Genomic DNA, 18,933 nt, shown 5'->3' with positions numbered 1-18,933 from the left:
AAAAAAAATTATTATTACAATTTATGATATGACATAAGATTATATTTCATTAGAAATACAAATTCAAAATTATAAATAATATTGAAATGTTTTATTATATTATTTTTTTTTAAAATTTAATTAATTAATTATTTATTTTTTTTTTTTTTGTGTTTTAAATAAAAAAGCAAATATGGATCCAGTAAAAAAATATATATTTACATAAAGGGAAAATAATCGTGTATTATATTATAAGGCTATATAAAAATTTTAGTTTAAGCATAATTAATTTATTTACAAAATAAAATAAGGTATTATATTTTAAATTAATTATATGTATAATCATAAAATAATATACGAATAACAATCAAAATGAAAGTCCACTGCTATAACATATTATTATTTTCTTTTACATTAATTATATTGTTATTGTCATCATCGCAGGTATGGATCTAATAAATATTTTTATAATAATTTAATATATATATATAAAATAAACTACATTTAAATATCACATATATATATCACCATTTTTTATAGGTAAATAACCAAATGAACCATTACAATACAGCCCATATGAAAAACACAGAACCAATAAAATCATATAGATCATTATGCGAATGTGAACTATATACATCCATGTATGATGATGACCCAGAAATGAAAGAAATATTGCACGATTTTGATCGACAAACATCACAACGTTTTGAAGAATACAATGAACGCTTGCTCGAAAACAAACAAAAATGTAAAGAACAATGCGAAAAAGATATACAAAAAATTATTTTAAAAGACAAATTAGAAAAAGAATTAATGGACAAATTTGCCACACTACACACAGATATACAAAGTGATGCTATTCCAACATGCGTTTGCGAAAAGTCAATAGCAGATAAAATGGAAAAAGAATGTTTGAGATGTGCACAAAATTTGGGAGGTATTGTTGCACCCTCTTCAGGCGTATTAGCAGGAATTGCTGAAGGTGCTCTAATTGTGTGGAAACCTGCGGCAATTAAGGCTGCTAAGGCTGCGGCCGCTAAAGCTGCGAGTGATGCTGCTACGCAAGCTGGTATGAATGCTGTCAGACTTGAAATTAAAAAATTACTTGAGATGTTTACTGGTAAACCAGGATATGTTGATTTGCTACCAATTGTTAAGGAATCAACATATAAAAATGGTTCTGCTCTAGTTGATAGTGCTAAGAAACTATTTGTTGAATCCGGTAAATTAGAAGGACTTGATAGAATGCCTGTTTTTTATAATACCGTAATAGATTACCCGGGTCCATCTAACATTAAGGGTTTCGGAAAAATTGGTAGTGATGCATATGAGGCGGCATTCACATCCCAAAAAGGAACACTTGAAGCAACAAAGGTGGGTGAAGTAAACACTACATATGGTGGTTGTCAGACTGCTATAACTGCTTCTGTTATTGCAATAGTGGTCATAATTTTAATTATGGTAATAATATATTTAATTTTACGTTATAGAAGAAAAAAAAAAATGAAGAAAAAACTCCAGTACATAAAATTATTAGAAGAATAAATATAATGTGTTTGTTATATAGATGTTGGCAGGATGTTCTGTGCATGTCCTGTTTTTCTTTGAATATATCATGTTTTTTTTTTCCATTATAAATAACTATATAATTTTATATGTATTAAGTGTACACATATAATGTATTTTGTTATGTGTCAATTTTTTCATTAGTTATTGTATAAATGTTTTTATTCAAAGACTTTTATTCTTTAATAAATTACATATTTTTTTTTAAATATATATATTGTATACTAAACTCATAAGTGTAGGTATAGGTAATTGTTTAGGACAATAAAATATGGCACACATATATATATATATTTATATAATACTTCATATTAAATATTATATAACAAAACATAACAAATATATATGTAATAATAATAATTATTAATTGTAGGAAACATATTTTTGAAAAAAAAATTAGTTTATATTTATACTATAAAGAAATTAATATAAATAAACACTTTTTTTTTTTTGACAAATATATTACTTACAAAAACCTATCATATTATATAAATATATGTATTCTTTTATATATTTCATATCTTGTTATGTAAGTTTTATATATTATTAAAAAAATCATAATACAATAAATATAAAAAGTGGACAAAATATAGAAAATACATAATATATATATATAAAAGAGCGCTAACAAAATACGACAGCAGAACAGTTACATTAAAAAAATAATAACATAAGAGAGAATTGCCAACAACAAAACAAACAAACAAACAAACAAACAAACAAATTAAAATAAATAATAAAATAATTTTTATTAATATAAAACATAATATTTTTTTTCCTCTGTCATTTCTATTTTGATATTGTTTATATATAACTTCATATATTACTTGGTATATTATATCATAGTTAATATGTTTTATGCTACAAATATAAAACTCTCTAATATTAAATTAGTAAAAAACGTATGTTATATATATATATATATATATATATAATGTTTTTAATATACTAATCACAAAAATGTGTTCAATAGCATATATCTATATATTAACACATTATAGTAAAATAGTAACGAATTAAGCTAATCGTACAATAAGTATTATTATAAAATAGTAACAATATATTATATGTAATAATTATAATTGTGTTAGTATAATTATATTTACATGATATCCTTTTTATTTAACTATTATAATACATACAATTAATATGATATGGTATTTAAAAAAATATATAAATATTAGTAACTTGTAAAATATTAAAAATTAATATATATAATTTATTCTTTCTATTTATATAAGATTATAAAGAATTTATTATTAATATAATAACATAGCAAAAATTAAAATTATTTTATTTTTAAAACGTACATCTTTAAGAAAAGTATTATTATAATGTAATAATACAATTAATTTCTTATGTAATGAACAAATATTATATGTTAATTAGTATTATATTAATACAATTTATATATTTAATGTTTTACAAGATACTATTTATAAATGCAAAAATAATTATATTACTTATATTTGTACACAGAAATATAAATCACAGTATCTCACTATTTGGCATGTGTGGAAAATACTTTAAATTATGTTATTGTAATTATAGTATATTTCTAAAATATTCATAATTTATAATTTATTATTTTTTAATATATTATTCATTTAAAATTCCTATTAATTATATATATATATATATATTTACATACAATTATTTATAAATTATTATAATATAATTATGTAACATAAAATAAGAGATAAAATAGAGAGAATTTTATAACATAGTATAACTCTTAGCAACAAAAATAGAATAAATTAAAAAGAAGAAATATAAATATAAAAATATACATAAAAAATATTTATTATATTAGTTTTAAGATTATTATTATATTTTATTAATTACAAGAAAATTTATTATTAGTTCCATAATATTAATTATATTAGAATATATTTTAGGATATTTATTCGATAAAATTTATGAGGGCTATTATTATATATATATATGTGTGGTTTACACCCATAACAACTACTGTTCTACACATTTTTATGTTATTTACAACAAAAAACAAGCTGTTTGTAACTAACGTTATACTTATTATGTAGATTTATAAAAATAAATTTTAATTGTAATTTATTATTTGAAACAAGATTAAATTTTATTACAAATCAAAATTTAGAATTATAGAAAATGTAATATATTGAGATATATTATATTTTTAATTTTAATAATTTTTTTTTTTTTTTTTTTTTTTTTGTAATGGAATAATTATTTATGTACCAATGATGCAATATATTTTTATAATGGCAGTTAATTGTGATATATAATAAAAAACATAATTATATTTTAAATTAAACATATGTAATTCTTTTTATAAAACACAATATATTATGATATATCAATTATTTTGTTATAATTTTTATCGTAAATTGTTATAAATATAGCAACAATAAAAATGAAAATCCATTGTATTAATATATTGTTGTTTGCTCTTCCATTAAATATATTGGTAGCATTATGCGATAAAAGAATAAAATGTTCATAAATATAATTATTATATCTCTATATCCATATATAATATATATATAGGCACGATATATATATTTATAACAAATATATATAATCATAAACAACTAATTATAATATACATATATAAATACTCTTTTATAGGTAAATACCCACAAGAAAACATCCATCACACCACTCCATACACCAAAAAGACCAACTACTAGGTTATTATGCGAATGCGAATTATATTCACCTGCCAACTATGATAATGACCCACAAATGAAAGAAGTCATGGAAAATTTCATTAAACAGACACAAGAAAGGTTTTACGAATATGATGAAAGGATGAAAACTACACGCCAAAAATGTAAAGAACAATGCGAAAAAGATATACAAAAAATTATTTTAAAAGACAAATTAGAAAAAGAATTAATGGACAAATTTGCCACACTACACACAGATATACAAAGTGATGCTATTCCAACATGCGTTTGCGAAAAGTCGATCGCGGACAAAATGGAAAAAGGATGTTTGCGATGTGCAGGTGTATTGGGAGGTGGTGTGATGCCTGGAATGGGATTGATAGATGGAAGTCTTTTAGGTGCTATAAGTGTGTTGCAACCTTTGGAAATTGCAGCGGCTAAGGATGCGGCCATAGCTAAGGCTACTGATGCCGCTATTGAAGCTGGTATAAATACTGTTGTCTCTAAAATTAAAGGATTGCTTGCCTCTTTTACTGAAAAAGAAGTATTAGTTGATTTGACAAAAATTGTTACTCCATCAACATATAATAATGGTGCTATTCTACATAAAAGTGCTATGGCACTAGCTAATAAATCCTGTGATTTTGAAGGACGTGGAATAAACAGTTCTTTTTGTAATACACTATACAACGGTGAGAAAACTACGTTTGAACCTTTCGCAAAAGCTGGTATTGCTGAATATAATGCAACATATACATTACAAAAAGAAGCACTTGAAACAGCAAATGTGGATATGGTAAAAGCTACATATGCCAGTTACCAGACTGCTATTATTGCTTCCATCGTTGCAATAGTGGTCATAGTTTTAATTATGGTGATAATATATAAGATTTTACGTTATCGACGAAAAAAAAAAATGAAGAAAAAACTGCAATATATAAAATTATTAAAAGAATAGAAATGTTTTGGTATTTTGATGTTGACAGGAACGTTGGTGCACGTACTGTTTTTCTTTGAATGTACCATGTTTTTTTTTCGATTACAAATAACTATATTATTTTTATATGTCTTACGTTTTTATATATATAATCTATTTTGTTATGTGTCAATTTTTTTGATTATTTATTGTATTAATTTACTATTATATTAAACTTTTTTTTCCAAACTAAATATATATACAAATATAATGGTAATAAATCAATATGTACATAATATATGATACAAATAACACTTAAGAAAATATAAAAAATAATATATATTATTAAAAATATATAAAAATATATTCAAAACAAATATCTACATATTATCAAATAATTATATATATAAAAATTATATTTATATATTATACAAAAGAAGACAAGAACAGTAAAAATTACAAAGTAAAAAAAAAAGAAAAAGTGTATTATTGTATTAAAATAAGAAATATTCATTATTCTTTTTTATTGTGTTTTATTTTTATTTATTTTATGTATTTTTTGGGTTTTTATGATTTTTTTATGTATTGAATCTATTTGTTATATTACGTGTAATTATTATATTTGTTGTATATTAACTATTTTTTGAATTCATTGTATTAAGAGAATTTCTAATAAAAAATAATTAAAATAATAATAAAATAAATTTTGAAATAAATATAAATAAATAATATAATATATAATATTATTCGCTTTTTAGGGAAGATAATTGTATATAGAAATAATATATTTTTGGTTTAAAGTTAAATTATATAATTATAGATGTAATTATATTATAAATATATTTCGTATAATACTAATAATAAAAGTAATCATAATAATTATAATATAATTGAAGTTTTATTTTTTTTATTATATATTTCATTGAAAAATAACTAATACGAGGTATTTAACAAATATACGTTATATTGTTTTAAAAAAATTAAATATAATAATACATATGAGTGAGGAATTTAATATAAATTAAAAACTACATTATTTATTAAAAAATAAAGCGTTTTAGAAAATAAATAAATAAAATTATAGCACAATAAAATATATATATATATATAACCTAATACATATATGAATATAGATATTAATAATAATAATGAAAAATATGATACATTCAAAGAAAAATCTTACATGTATCAAACAACCTACAAACATCAAAATACCATATTATATCTACTCTTTTAATAATTTTATATATTGTAGTTTTTTCTTCATTTTTTTTTTTCTTCGATAATGTAAAATTAAATAAATAATTACCATAACTAAAACTATAACTAATATTGCAATAACCGAAGCAATAATAGTATTAGTTAATATACTAGTATTTGTTGCTAATTTAAGACTTTCGGCTGCTTCAGCAGCATCGACAGCATTTTTAACTGCTTCTACTTGTATGTGATAGTTTCTATTAAAAACCTTAAGCGTGTTTTTACCCATAGTATCTAATATAAATCCAAAACGTTCACACTTTTGAGATTCTATTACTCCGTACATATTATTTCTTAGGTATTGAACCATATCAATGAGTGATATATTATTAGTAAAGTTACCTGAGGAAAGTATTTGTGCCGCAGAAAATTTGGGTATTTCAGCTGTAGTAAGACTATGTATTTGTGTTACTATTTCCATGACTTTATCCAAACTCACTTGCACACTTTTCTTTATACCCACTTCAAGGATTTTTGCAGCAACATATTGTGTCCATGCGACATACCCTATACCGCTGACGAATCCCCAAGCAGGTGCAACCGCTCCCATAGTTTTTCCACAGTTAAGACAAACTTTTTCTGTTTTATCTGCTACTGATTTTTCGCAAACACATGTGGGTATATCCTCAGTTCTTATATCGGTTTGTAATGCTCCGAATTTTTCTGTTAATTCTTTCTCGATTTTATCTTTTAAAATAATTTTTTGTATATCTTTTTCACATTGTTCTTTACATTGTTTTCGTTTATGTTGCATCCTTTCGTCATATTCGCGAAAGCGTTCTGACGTTTGACGATCGAAAATTTCCATTACTTCTTTCATTTCAGAGTCATTTTCATAGTTAGATGGTGCGTATAATTCACATTCGCATAATGTTCTATGTGTTTTTGTTTGTTTAGTTTTGGGTGTACAAATTATAGTTTTCATATGGTTCCTTTTATTATGCACCTATTAAAATGTTGACACATATATATGTAATATTTAGTTGTAATTTATGATTATATATATTTGTAATAAATATATATATTTTGGTTATATATAAGTTATATACATATAAAGATTTAATAATAATATATATGGTATCGTAATAAATATATATGTTATTATATTTATGAATATTTTATTCATTTATCACATAATGTTACCAATATATTTAATGGAAGAGCAAATAAAAATATATTAATATAATGGAATTTCATTTTTATTGTTGTTATTATATTTATAATAATTTATGATAAAAATTATTACCAAATAATTGATATATATAATACCTTATTTTATGTTATAAATAAATTAAATATGTTTAATCTAGAATATTATTATATTTTATTTAATATAACTAACAATTATTTTCCCATTATACCAATATATATTTTTTTTCTGGAACCATTTTTGCATTTTTATTTAAAACACTAAAAAAAAAAAAAAAAAATTAAAATTGAAATAATAAAAAAATAATATAACAAAATATATCACATTTTTTATAATTTATAATTTTAATTTTTAATAAAATTTCATTTTATGTCATACGATAAATTACCATTAAAATATTGTTTTATATTTTACAATAACACGTTAACATATAGTAACAATAGAACTTATATTTGTTTGTTGTAAAATATATGCATATGTGTAAAGTAATAGTTCTTGAACGTGTACATAAAATATAATTTACAATTGGGAATAACATATAAGTGAAATTGATATTACAACATGTATGTTCACAATATGGCTATTGTATAAGTATCATTGTATATCATAATATGTGGTATTAAACGTAAAACAAGCAATATATATTTTAATAGTAATGAAACCAAATATATTTTAATAATTTTATTTTTATATAATTTTTGGTTCTAAAATTTATTCTATGATATAGGCTTCTCTCTAATGTATCTAAAATTATATAAATTTAAGTAAATGTATAAATATATATTTTTAAAATTATATTGTATTAAAAAATATTTATATTTAATATTAAAAAGAAATTTAAGAAAAAAGAAAGTATTAAAATAATAAAATACAATTGTATAGTTTTATGTAATTTTGTACCTTATACAAATATGTTCTATTCATGATATAGAAATTATTGTAACATTTTGATAATATATGTATTATATTAAATATTAAAATGGTAGGTATAATATTTTAGAATTGATTAATATAATAATTGTAGGATTACTAGTTGTAACAATATATCTATATATATTTAAGTAAAAAAAATTATAATAATTGTTATTATCATATGTATATTGAAAAGAAATATACAACTTTATATAATATAATAAATTCGATAAAAAAATATATTTTTCTCTTATGTTAAATTACTAAAAATATATATATAAAGTTTGCATATTGTTTCTAAAATAGTAGATATCTCGTATAATAATAATAATAGTACGTATTATTAAAAAACTATAAAAATAAAAAACACGACAGAACACATATAATGTAAAAAATATATTATAAATAATGATAAAAAAAAAATATTGGTTTATATAAGAAAGGATCTTTCTTTAACATTATATATAATAAACAAAACATCCTTACATATTTTAAATGAATAATTTTGTTAACACATCTTAATTTTAATTTTATTTATATATAGCATGGAATAATTACATATATATTATTAAATATTAATATAATAATATATTTTATTATTAGATATAGTTCTATAACAATTATTAATAAGTAAATACATATATCTATATTCTGTAAATTCTAATTTATAGTATTTATTTTTATAATAATAATAATAATAATAATAATAATAAATATTAATATATATATATAGAATTTTTCGTCCAATTAATATATACATTTATGTCAATTTTACATATATATAATAATCATGGTAATGACAAATATTTAAGTATATAAAAATTCCATATTATTCGAATGATAAATGGTGACATATATTTAGAGTGAACTTATTTTAAAATCTAATCATTTATAGTTTTACCTTTTAATGTCTTTTCATAAATTATAGATTATATGTATATTTTATTAAAAAACAAAATAACCATTTTAACGAAACGTAAATATACTTATAACTGTCTCTTATCTATCGAATAATAATTTTACTAAAATATAAAGAAACATGTATAACAATAAAACAGATTTTACAACTGCATTGAAAAGGTTTATATAGTGATGCATGGATTGTTAACATGGTGGTAGCACCATTCATATTATAAATGTTTATTGATATGATATAGTTAATTATTAATCTATATATATGTATAGTAACAAGTATCAAATAATAAGACAATAAAATATTATAATTGGCTTATTTTATATATCTAAATGAAAATTCGTTTGCAAATTTTATATGAAGGTAAAACTGTCATAATAAAACGATGATAATTATTATGATAATGATTATTATAATTATAGCAATTATGTTACCTTATAATTCATAATATACAACTACTTATTAAGAATACGTCAATTTTATAAAACGTGAATAAATAAAACAGGAAGGTATAAATAATACTAACCATAAAAGATATAAATGGATTTTTCTAAAATATTTTTTGTTATATTTTTTTATGATTTTATCTTAATATATATATAATATATATATATAATAACGCACATATATATATATATGTATTATGAAAATTAGAATTATATAAAATATGTAAAACGAAATTCATAGCATAATAGTAGTTATTTAGTTGTGATGGTTATTAGATACACTTTAATTTTTATTTAAAATATAACTTATTTCTATGAAATAATATATAATAATATATAATAATCATATTAATATTTGTAGTATCAATTTTTGTAAATGACACATATGTATATTAACTATATATTTTGTATTATATTTAAATACGTAAATTATTATATATATACATATGTGACATTCATTTTGATTTTTATAATAATTATTTTGTTTTTCTTCTGAGTATAATCATATATGATAAAAGTGAAAAAAAGGATGAAGGAATTTATCCTATTATATAGAAGATTATTTACTTACATATAAATATCAATGTTATCATAATTTTCGGGGGTAAAAAATGTATATGTTGAAATATTAAATAATCTACATTGTATACATCAATGCATGATATTGGAGTGGCACTATCATCTACAGACATTGAACATACTCTTAATTTTTATAAATTAGTTAAAGATGGAAAATCAACTGATGAAATGAAAAATTGTATTTATGCTTTTATAAAGTATTATGATACATTACAAAATGATTTATTTAATGAACATAAGACAATATTTACAGAAAGGATAAAAAATACACAAAGGTAAATTAAATTTATATGAGTGTCAATTATATAGTTATATGGGAAAACACATTTATGTATAGTATTACACTATTTTATAAAAACTTAATATAACGTATATTCATTAAATGCATTATATTAGTTCGTATATAAAGCAATAACTAATAACACAAATATAAAATATATTATAACATATAATTATTCGTGAGTATTCTTAAACAATTTCAAAATTAAATTTTAATAGTATTAATGTATCTATTAATTTATGAAATTCATCCATCAGTTAATTATTACACATATTGCTAAAAAGTGTTTTAAAAAAAAAAAAAAAAAAAATATATATATATACGTATAAGATTCATACTATTGTAGCAATATTTTAATGTTTTCTATTTTCGTTGTTCTTTTTTTGTTCTTGCTTACTTATTTTGTTCTAGTTATTAATTTTTTTTTTTTTTTTTTGTACTAATACGTACTATCATCATCATTATAGTTAACAATTTTATTTTTAGAAATATTAAGAATTTTTTTTTTTATAGTTATAAATTATGTATAAATTAAAAATAAATAACTCGGTTTTTTTTTTTTTTTTTGGTAATATGTATAACATTGTGTTACTTATTTAATATATAATAATAATATAATTATTAAAATATATAGTAATTAATTATTTTGTTACAAGATGTAATAATATAATTAATGTATGATAAATTGTAATATACTATGATAATTTTAATATATATATATATAATAATTATTATAAATAGAATATATTTGTATAAGATAAAACACTACATAAAACAATACAATATATTGTGTAATAGTATATATAATTTCTGATTTCATTAATGGTTTTTTTTTTTTTTTTTTTTTTTTTTTTTAATTTTTTTTTCTAATAATAATAAATATTAAAAATATTTTTTTGTGATAATTATATAATTAAATAATTTAATAATTAATATTTTTTTAAAATAAGTTCAAATATTTTTATAAAAATAATAATATTAACCTTTGCAACTACGTAGATAAATTAGAGAGAAAGTTATAACATGCAACAATTTTTAGAAGAACAAAAAAAAATAATAACAAAACCTAAAAGAAATACAATTACTATTAGTTTGAAAAATATTTATTTCTTTTATTATGATACAAAATGTTTATTCTATAATTGTTTTATAAAATTGAAATAATGCCAATTTTATGTTGTAATATATATTCATATATGTTGTAATAAGTTCCTATATACTTATTGTATACCTTTAAAAATTAATTCTGTACACATTTTTATTTTATTTACATCGAAAAACTATTTATTTGTAACTATAGTTTTATTTATTATATACATATATATTAAAATAAAATTAATATTATAATTTATCGTATGATATAAAATTAGGTTTTGTTAGAAATTAAGATGGGAATTTATAAAAAATATGGAAATATTTTACTATATTATTTATTTTTTTCTTCCTATTTATTATTTTTTTATTTTTTTTTTCTGTTCTGAATAAATGGGAAAAATATGGTTGCAGTAAAAAAATATATTTTTATATAATGGGAAAATAATTGTGTATTATAGCAGAAGCCTATAATAATATTTCAGATTAAAAATATGTAATTCTTATATAGAACAATAAAATATATTATTATATATGAATCTTTTTAGTTATAATTTTAATCATAAAATAATAGTAGTATCACAATAAATATGAAACTGCACTACACTAAATTATTATTATTTTTCTTTACATTAAATATATTGTTAACATCATATCATGTATGAATGAAATATTTATAAATATATATATATATAGTATTTTATAATTTATGGTAAATAAACAATATACATATTCATTACAAATTTATAAAATAGTAAACAACAATTAATTATAACATACATATATATATATATTACATTCTTTATAGGCACATAATAAAAATAAACCATCCATCACACCACATCATACACGAAGTACTACGTCACGATTGTTAAGCGAATATGACACAGAATCGTCAATTTATGATAGTGATGATGAAATCGATTCAGTGAAGGAAATTTTCGAACGACAAGCCTCACAAAGATTACGAGAATATGACGAAAGGTTGCAAGAAAAACGACAAAAACGCAAAGAACAACGTGACAAAAATATACAAAAAATTATTCATAAAGATAAAATGGAGAAAAACTTAGCAGAAAAAATAGAAAAAGGTTGTCTTAGGTGTGGATGTGGGCTAGGAAGTGTTGCAGGAAGTATTGGATTATTTGGTGCGGTTGCTATAAATATATGGAAACCTGCGGCACTTGATGCCGCTATTACAGCAGCTCTAAATGCAAATGCTGTTAAGATTGCGGCTGCCGCTAATGCTGCGGGTGAGGTTATAGGTAAGGCATTAGTTATTGCAGAATTACAAAAAATGGGTATATCAACTCTAAAAGGTCAGACATTGAAATCCTTTTTTAGAACAATATCTTATAAAAATGTCTCGAGCATTACTAAAGCTGTTTATGGACAACATTATGAGATATGTGTATATGATCCTTCAAGGAACCTGTTATCCTCTTTCGGTGACGTTAACCGTCATATTGGTATTTGCAATTCGGTGTGGAAACAAATTTCAGCTGTATCACAAAGAGGACAATATATTTCACATGAAGAAGTTATAAAAAGAACTGTAGAAACTATGATGTCAGAAGCCGAAGTATCAGCTAAAGCCGCTGCTAAGACTGCTGAAGCTGCTAATAAATTAGCTATTGAAGAAGCACAAGAGCAAGTTATGGAAGCTACAATTTACAATTGGTACACCACAATTGGTTACACCATCCTTGCCATATTAATTATAGTTTTAATTATGATAATAATTTATTTGATTTTACGTTATCGACGAAAAAAAAAAATGAAGAAAAAAGCCCAATACACAAAATTATTAAATGAATAAATATATGGTTTCATGATATTAAATTCAAAATAATGTTTTGTCAATTTTAGATTTTTCAATACATGGATATTATGATAATTAAATTTTTATAACTCTATATAATTTTTTTTTTATTTCCCTATAAATTTTTTTTTGTTTATACTTATGTTGTTATTAAATTATTTAATTTATTTTTACTTATTTATTTTTTTTTTTTTTTAGTGAAACGAATGTAAATTATATATTTATTTTTATAATATTTAATATGTTTAATCTAAATAATATTAACTACTTATGTGATTATAATTAATATATATAACACTATACATATACATATGATTGTATTTAATGAGACCACAAAATTAAAAAATATATCATAATATATAACACAATACAATCATGTTATATATGTGTACATATATATGATATAATATAATTTATAACACTAAAAATTAAATACAAAAAAAAAAAAGAAAAACACATAAAAAAAACCCACATATATCTCCATATTACCGGAAATGATGTCGATTTCGGCTTTTCCTTTAAGTGTAGGAATTGCGTTTGCTACGTTGAGTTACTTTTTACTAAAGGTAAATGGATGTATTTATATGTGTATGTGTTTGGAAATATGTATGTGTTTTATATATATTTATGTATTTAAAATTGAATAAGAAAAAAAAAAAAAATCTCATTTAATAAAAAATAAAAAAATATATTTAGAAAAAAAATTAAAAAAAAATTTATACAATGAGAATTAAATGGAAATTTAAATAAAAATAAAAAAATAAAAAAAAAATTTTATATGAAAAAAAAAAAAAAAAAAAAAATTTTATACGAAAAAAAAAAAAAAATTTTTATACAGTGAGAACTAAATTAAAATTAAAAAAAAAAGAAAAAGAAAAAAAAATTTATGTTTAAAAAAAAAAAAAAAAAAAAAAAACAAATAAATTAACAGTAGAAAAAAAAAAATATATATATATATATAAATTATTATTATAATTTTTTTTTCCTAAATGTGTATACAAATAAAATAATAAAAAAAAAAAAAAAAAAAAAAAAAAAAAATTTTAATATATCATACAAATTTCATATATATAAAAAATAACAAAAAAAAAAAAAAATATATAAATATAAATATAAACAAAAAAGGAAAACATTTTACAGAAGAAAAAATATTTAATAAACAAATTTTTTTTTTTTTTCTTTTTGCCACTTAATATATATAAAAATATAATGTAATAAATCAATGCATACGTAATATAGAAACAAATAACACTTAAAAAAATAAAAAAGCATATATATTATGAAACATATATGAAATTATATCTCATAAATATATACATATTATCAAATAAATATATATAAAAAAGTAATATTTACATATTATTCTAAAAAAACAATAATAACAACAATAAAAATTAAAAAGGAAGAAAATAACGAAAAAGTGTATTATTATATTAGAATAAAAAATATTCATTATTCGTTTTTCTTTTCTTTTTTTTTTTTTTTTTTTTTCATGTATTTTTTTTGTTTTTATTAGTTCTTTTATGTATTCTATCTATTTGTTATATTACGTGTAATTATTATAATTCTTATAAGTTAAATATTTTTGTGAATTCATTGTATTAGTAGAATTTATAAAAAAAATAATAATAAAATAAATTATGAAATAAGTATAAATAAATAACATAATATATAATATGATATGTTTTTTAAGAAGATAATTGTGAATTGAAATAATATAATTATTGGTTTTAAATTAAATTATATAAATACAGATGTAATTATATTTTTAATAATATGTTTTTTATAATATTAATAATAATAGTAATCATAGTAATCATTATATAATATACGTTTTATTTGTTTTATTATATATTTCACTGAAAAATATCTGAGATATTTAATAAATATAAGTTACATAATGTTTTAAAAGATTAGATATAATGATATATATGAGTGAAGTATTTAATATAAATTAAAACTACATTATTCAATAAATAAAATATATTTAGAAAATAAATAAGTTTATAGAAAAATAAATAATATATAAAAACTTAATACATATAAAAATTATTAATAATAATGAAAAATATGGTGAGTTCAAAGAAAAACAATATGTGTTCCAAACATTCTACCAACACCAACCTAACAAAACATATTTATTCTTCTAATAATTTTATATATTGGAGTTTTTTCTTCAATTTCATTTTTCTGCGATAACGTAAAATCAAATATATTATAACCATAATTAAAACTATGATTACTATTGCAACGATGGATGCTATTATAGGAGTATAGTAGGAAGTAGTTGCAGCTTCTACTTCGGCTATGTTTTTTGCTGTAAATTCTGTTGTATATATAGGAGTCATGACCGCAGTTTTGGTAGTAGCAGCTTGTTCAGCTCCTGCAACAGCTTCTTCTACCTTTTCATATATAATAGTTTGTGCTGAACTTCTATAAAAACTACCTTGAAGATTTGAATGAACCAAATTGCAAAAAGGATCACTAGTGTTAAAAGTACCGACAAGCTGATCATTAACTAAACTAGGTGTACATGACGTGGTATAATGAGAATAAACTTTATCATAAATGAAAGACACATTCATATAATTTGTTACATCAATAATTGTTTCCAATAGTTTATCACCTACAAAGTATATACCCAATGTGCGTAATTGTTCAATAACAGCATTAGTACCTGCCAAATGTCCTGCTTTAAGACCTGCTGCTGCACCTGCTTGTTTAGCTAATTCCATAGCCGCTGCAATTTCTGTAGTTTTCCACACACTTAGCGCAGCTTCAGAAATTCCTGCTAATACTCCTGAAGAGGGTGCAACAATCTTTCCCAAATTTTGCGTACATTTCAAACAATTTTTTTCCACTTTATCTGCTAATGATTTTTCGCAAATACATGTTGGAATGGCATCACTATGTATATCAGTTTGTAATGAAGAAAACTTTTCTGTTAATTCTTTTTCAATTTTATCTTTTAAAATAATTTTTTGGATTTCCTTATCACATTTATCTTTACATTTTTGTCGTTTTTCTTTCAAATTTTCATCGTATTCATGAAACCTTTGTGTTGTACGATCATGAAATTGTTGCATCACAGATTTCATTTCAGGATCGTTGTCATAATTGGGTGTATATAATTCGCATTCGCATAATAATCTGGTAGTTTGTATATGACGTGATGTAATTGATGGTTTTTTGTGGGTATTTACCTATAAAAAATGGTGACATATATATGTAATGTTTATTTGTAGTTTATGATTTTATATATTTGTAATTAATATGTATATTTAAACTATATATATAAGTCATATAGATATAATAATTATATTTATGAATATTTTATTTATTTATCACATAATGTTACCAATATATTTAATTTTAGAGGAAACAATAATATATTAGTATAATGGATTTTCATTTTTTATTGTGATACGTATATTATTTTATGATAAAAACTATAACTAAAAAAATCACATAAAATATTTTATTTTGTGTTATAAATACATCAAATATGTTTAACATAAAACATTATTATAATACATTTAATAACATAATATACAATTATTTTCCCATTATATAAATATATAATTTTTTTTTTTTTATAATGGAACCATATTTGCCTTTTTATATAAAACACTAAAAAAAAAAAAAAAAAAAAAAAAAAAAAAAAATTAAAAATATAATATATCAAAATATATTACATTTTTTATAATTTTGAATTTTAATTTTTAATAAAATTTAATTTTATATCATACGATAAATTACAATTAAAAAGGTTTTTTTAATATTTTTCAAAAATACGTTACGATTTAGTAAGAACTTCTATTTTTTTGTTGTAAAATATATACATATGTGTAAATTAATGGCTGTTGAACGTGTATACCACATATAATTTACAATTTGGAAAAACCTATTAGTGAAATTGATATTGCAACATGTATGTTAACTATATTGCTGTCATATAAAAATCATTGCATATCATAATATTTGTTATTAAACGTAAAAAAAACAATATATATTTTTTAATAATAATAATTAAACCAAATATATTTTAACAAAGTATTTATGTTCTTTTTTTTTTCTTTTGTTCTAAAATTTATTGTATGTTATACGTTTCTCTCTAATGTATCTAAAATTATATAAATATAAATATATATATATATTTTTAAAATTATATTACGTTAAAAAAAAAAATATTTATATATAATATTAAAAATAAATTAAAGAAAAAAGAAATTATTAAGATTAATAAAATACTATTGTATAGTTTTATGTAGTGTTGTGCGTTATACAAATATATACTATTCATAATATAGAAATTATTGTAATATTTTGATAATATATGTGTTATATTAAATATTAAAATTGTAGATATATTATTTTAGAATTTCTTGATATAATATTTGTAGGATTACTAGTTGTAATAATATACATATATATATTTAAATAAAAAAAAAATTATGTTAATTATTATTATTATATATATATTGAAAAGAAATATACGACTTTACATAATAAATACGATAAACAAAAATATATTTTTCTATTATGTTCAATTACTAATATTATATATATATATAATCGTTTGCGTATTGTTTCTAAAATGGTAGCTATTTTCTATAATAATAATAGTATGTATAATTTAAAAAAATATAAATAAAAATATATATAAATATATAATGTAAACAATATATTATAAATAATGACAGAAAGAAAATATATTGGTTCATATGAGAAAAGAACTTTCTGTAATATTATATAAAGTAAACAACACATACTTACATTTTGTAAATGAATAATTTTGTTAACACATCGTAATTTCAATTTTATTTATAGATAGTATGGAATAATTATATATATATATTATTGAATATTAACATAATAATATATTACATTATAATTATATATAGTTCTATAACTATTATAAAGCAGTAAATATATATATATATATATATATATATATATATATATATACTCTACGTCCTAATTTATATTTTTTGTTTTTATTATTATAATAATAAATATTAATCGCCTTAATATATACATATATACAATTTTTCGTGCAATTAATTTATATTTTTATCTTAATTTTACATATATATAATAATAATGGTAATGATAAATACTTAAGTATATAAAAATTGCATATTATTCCAATAATGAATGCTGTGATACATTTAGCGTGAACTTATTTTAAAATTTAATCATTTTAATCTTTTATTGTCTTTTTATAAATTATAGATTATATATATATGTATATTATTAAAAGACAAAATAACCATTCTAACGAAACATAAATATCGGTGTAACGGTCTGTTATCTATCGAATATAAATTTTACTAAAATATAAAAAATTATGTATCACAATAAAAC

At 19.7% G+C, this 18,933-nt stretch overlaps 6 protein-coding genes and 1 pseudogene across 6 annotated transcripts, besides 1 other annotated feature; 5 read left to right on the top strand and 2 right to left on the bottom strand.

Moving 5' to 3' along the window:
- Nucleotides 1–351: 351 nt before the first annotated feature.
- PF3D7_0101000 (rifin) lies at nucleotides 352–1,524 on the top strand (the record flags this gene model as incomplete). The annotated part of the gene is made up of 2 exons (XM_002808552.1): nucleotides 352–423; nucleotides 520–1,524. The coding sequence occupies 2 exons, from the start codon at nucleotides 352–354 to the stop codon at nucleotides 1,522–1,524; spliced, it is 1,077 nt and encodes a 358-aa protein (XP_002808598.1).
- A 2,416-nt stretch (nucleotides 1,525–3,940) lies between these two features.
- On the top strand, nucleotides 3,941–5,154 carry PF3D7_0100900 (rifin; the record flags this gene model as incomplete). The annotated part of the gene is made up of 2 exons (XM_001350907.1): nucleotides 3,941–3,994; nucleotides 4,156–5,154. The coding sequence occupies 2 exons, from the start codon at nucleotides 3,941–3,943 to the stop codon at nucleotides 5,152–5,154; spliced, it is 1,053 nt and encodes a 350-aa protein (XP_001350943.1).
- Nucleotides 5,155–6,337: 1,183 nt separating this feature from the next.
- On the bottom strand, nucleotides 6,338–7,569 carry PF3D7_0100800 (rifin; the record flags this gene model as incomplete). Its single annotated transcript, XM_001350906.1, has 2 exons — nucleotides 6,338–7,318; nucleotides 7,516–7,569. 2 exons carry the CDS (start codon nucleotides 7,567–7,569, stop codon nucleotides 6,338–6,340), a joined length of 1,035 nt encoding a protein of 344 aa, XP_001350942.1.
- Nucleotides 7,570–10,447: 2,878 nt separating this feature from the next.
- On the top strand, nucleotides 10,448–10,651 carry PF3D7_0100700 (Plasmodium exported protein, unknown function, fragment; the record flags this gene model as incomplete). Its single annotated transcript, XM_024473424.1, has 1 exon — nucleotides 10,448–10,651. The coding sequence occupies one exon, from the start codon at nucleotides 10,448–10,450 to the stop codon at nucleotides 10,649–10,651; it is 204 nt and encodes a 67-aa protein (XP_024328877.1).
- A 1,683-nt stretch (nucleotides 10,652–12,334) lies between these two features.
- Nucleotides 12,335–13,563, top strand: PF3D7_0100600 (rifin; the record flags this gene model as incomplete). The annotated part of the gene is made up of 2 exons (XM_001350904.1): nucleotides 12,335–12,403; nucleotides 12,553–13,563. 2 exons carry the CDS (start codon nucleotides 12,335–12,337, stop codon nucleotides 13,561–13,563), a joined length of 1,080 nt encoding a protein of 359 aa, XP_001350940.1.
- A 497-nt stretch (nucleotides 13,564–14,060) lies between these two features.
- PF3D7_0100500 lies at nucleotides 14,061–14,172 on the top strand (annotated as a pseudogene).
- Nucleotides 14,061–14,172: a sequence feature (erythrocyte membrane protein 1 (PfEMP1), exon 1, pseudogene).
- A 1,532-nt stretch (nucleotides 14,173–15,704) lies between these two features.
- On the bottom strand, nucleotides 15,705–16,978 carry PF3D7_0100400 (rifin; the record flags this gene model as incomplete). Its single annotated transcript, XM_001350903.1, has 2 exons — nucleotides 15,705–16,769; nucleotides 16,925–16,978. 2 exons carry the CDS (start codon nucleotides 16,976–16,978, stop codon nucleotides 15,705–15,707), a joined length of 1,119 nt encoding a protein of 372 aa, XP_001350939.1.
- Between the last annotated feature and the right edge of the window lie 1,955 nt (nucleotides 16,979–18,933).

This window comes from Plasmodium falciparum (assembly GCF_000002765.6).
Source record: "Plasmodium falciparum 3D7 genome assembly, chromosome: 1".
NCBI classification, from domain to species: domain Eukaryota; phylum Apicomplexa; class Aconoidasida; order Haemosporida; family Plasmodiidae; genus Plasmodium; species Plasmodium falciparum.
This window is presented reverse-complemented; position numbering and strand designations above follow the sequence as displayed.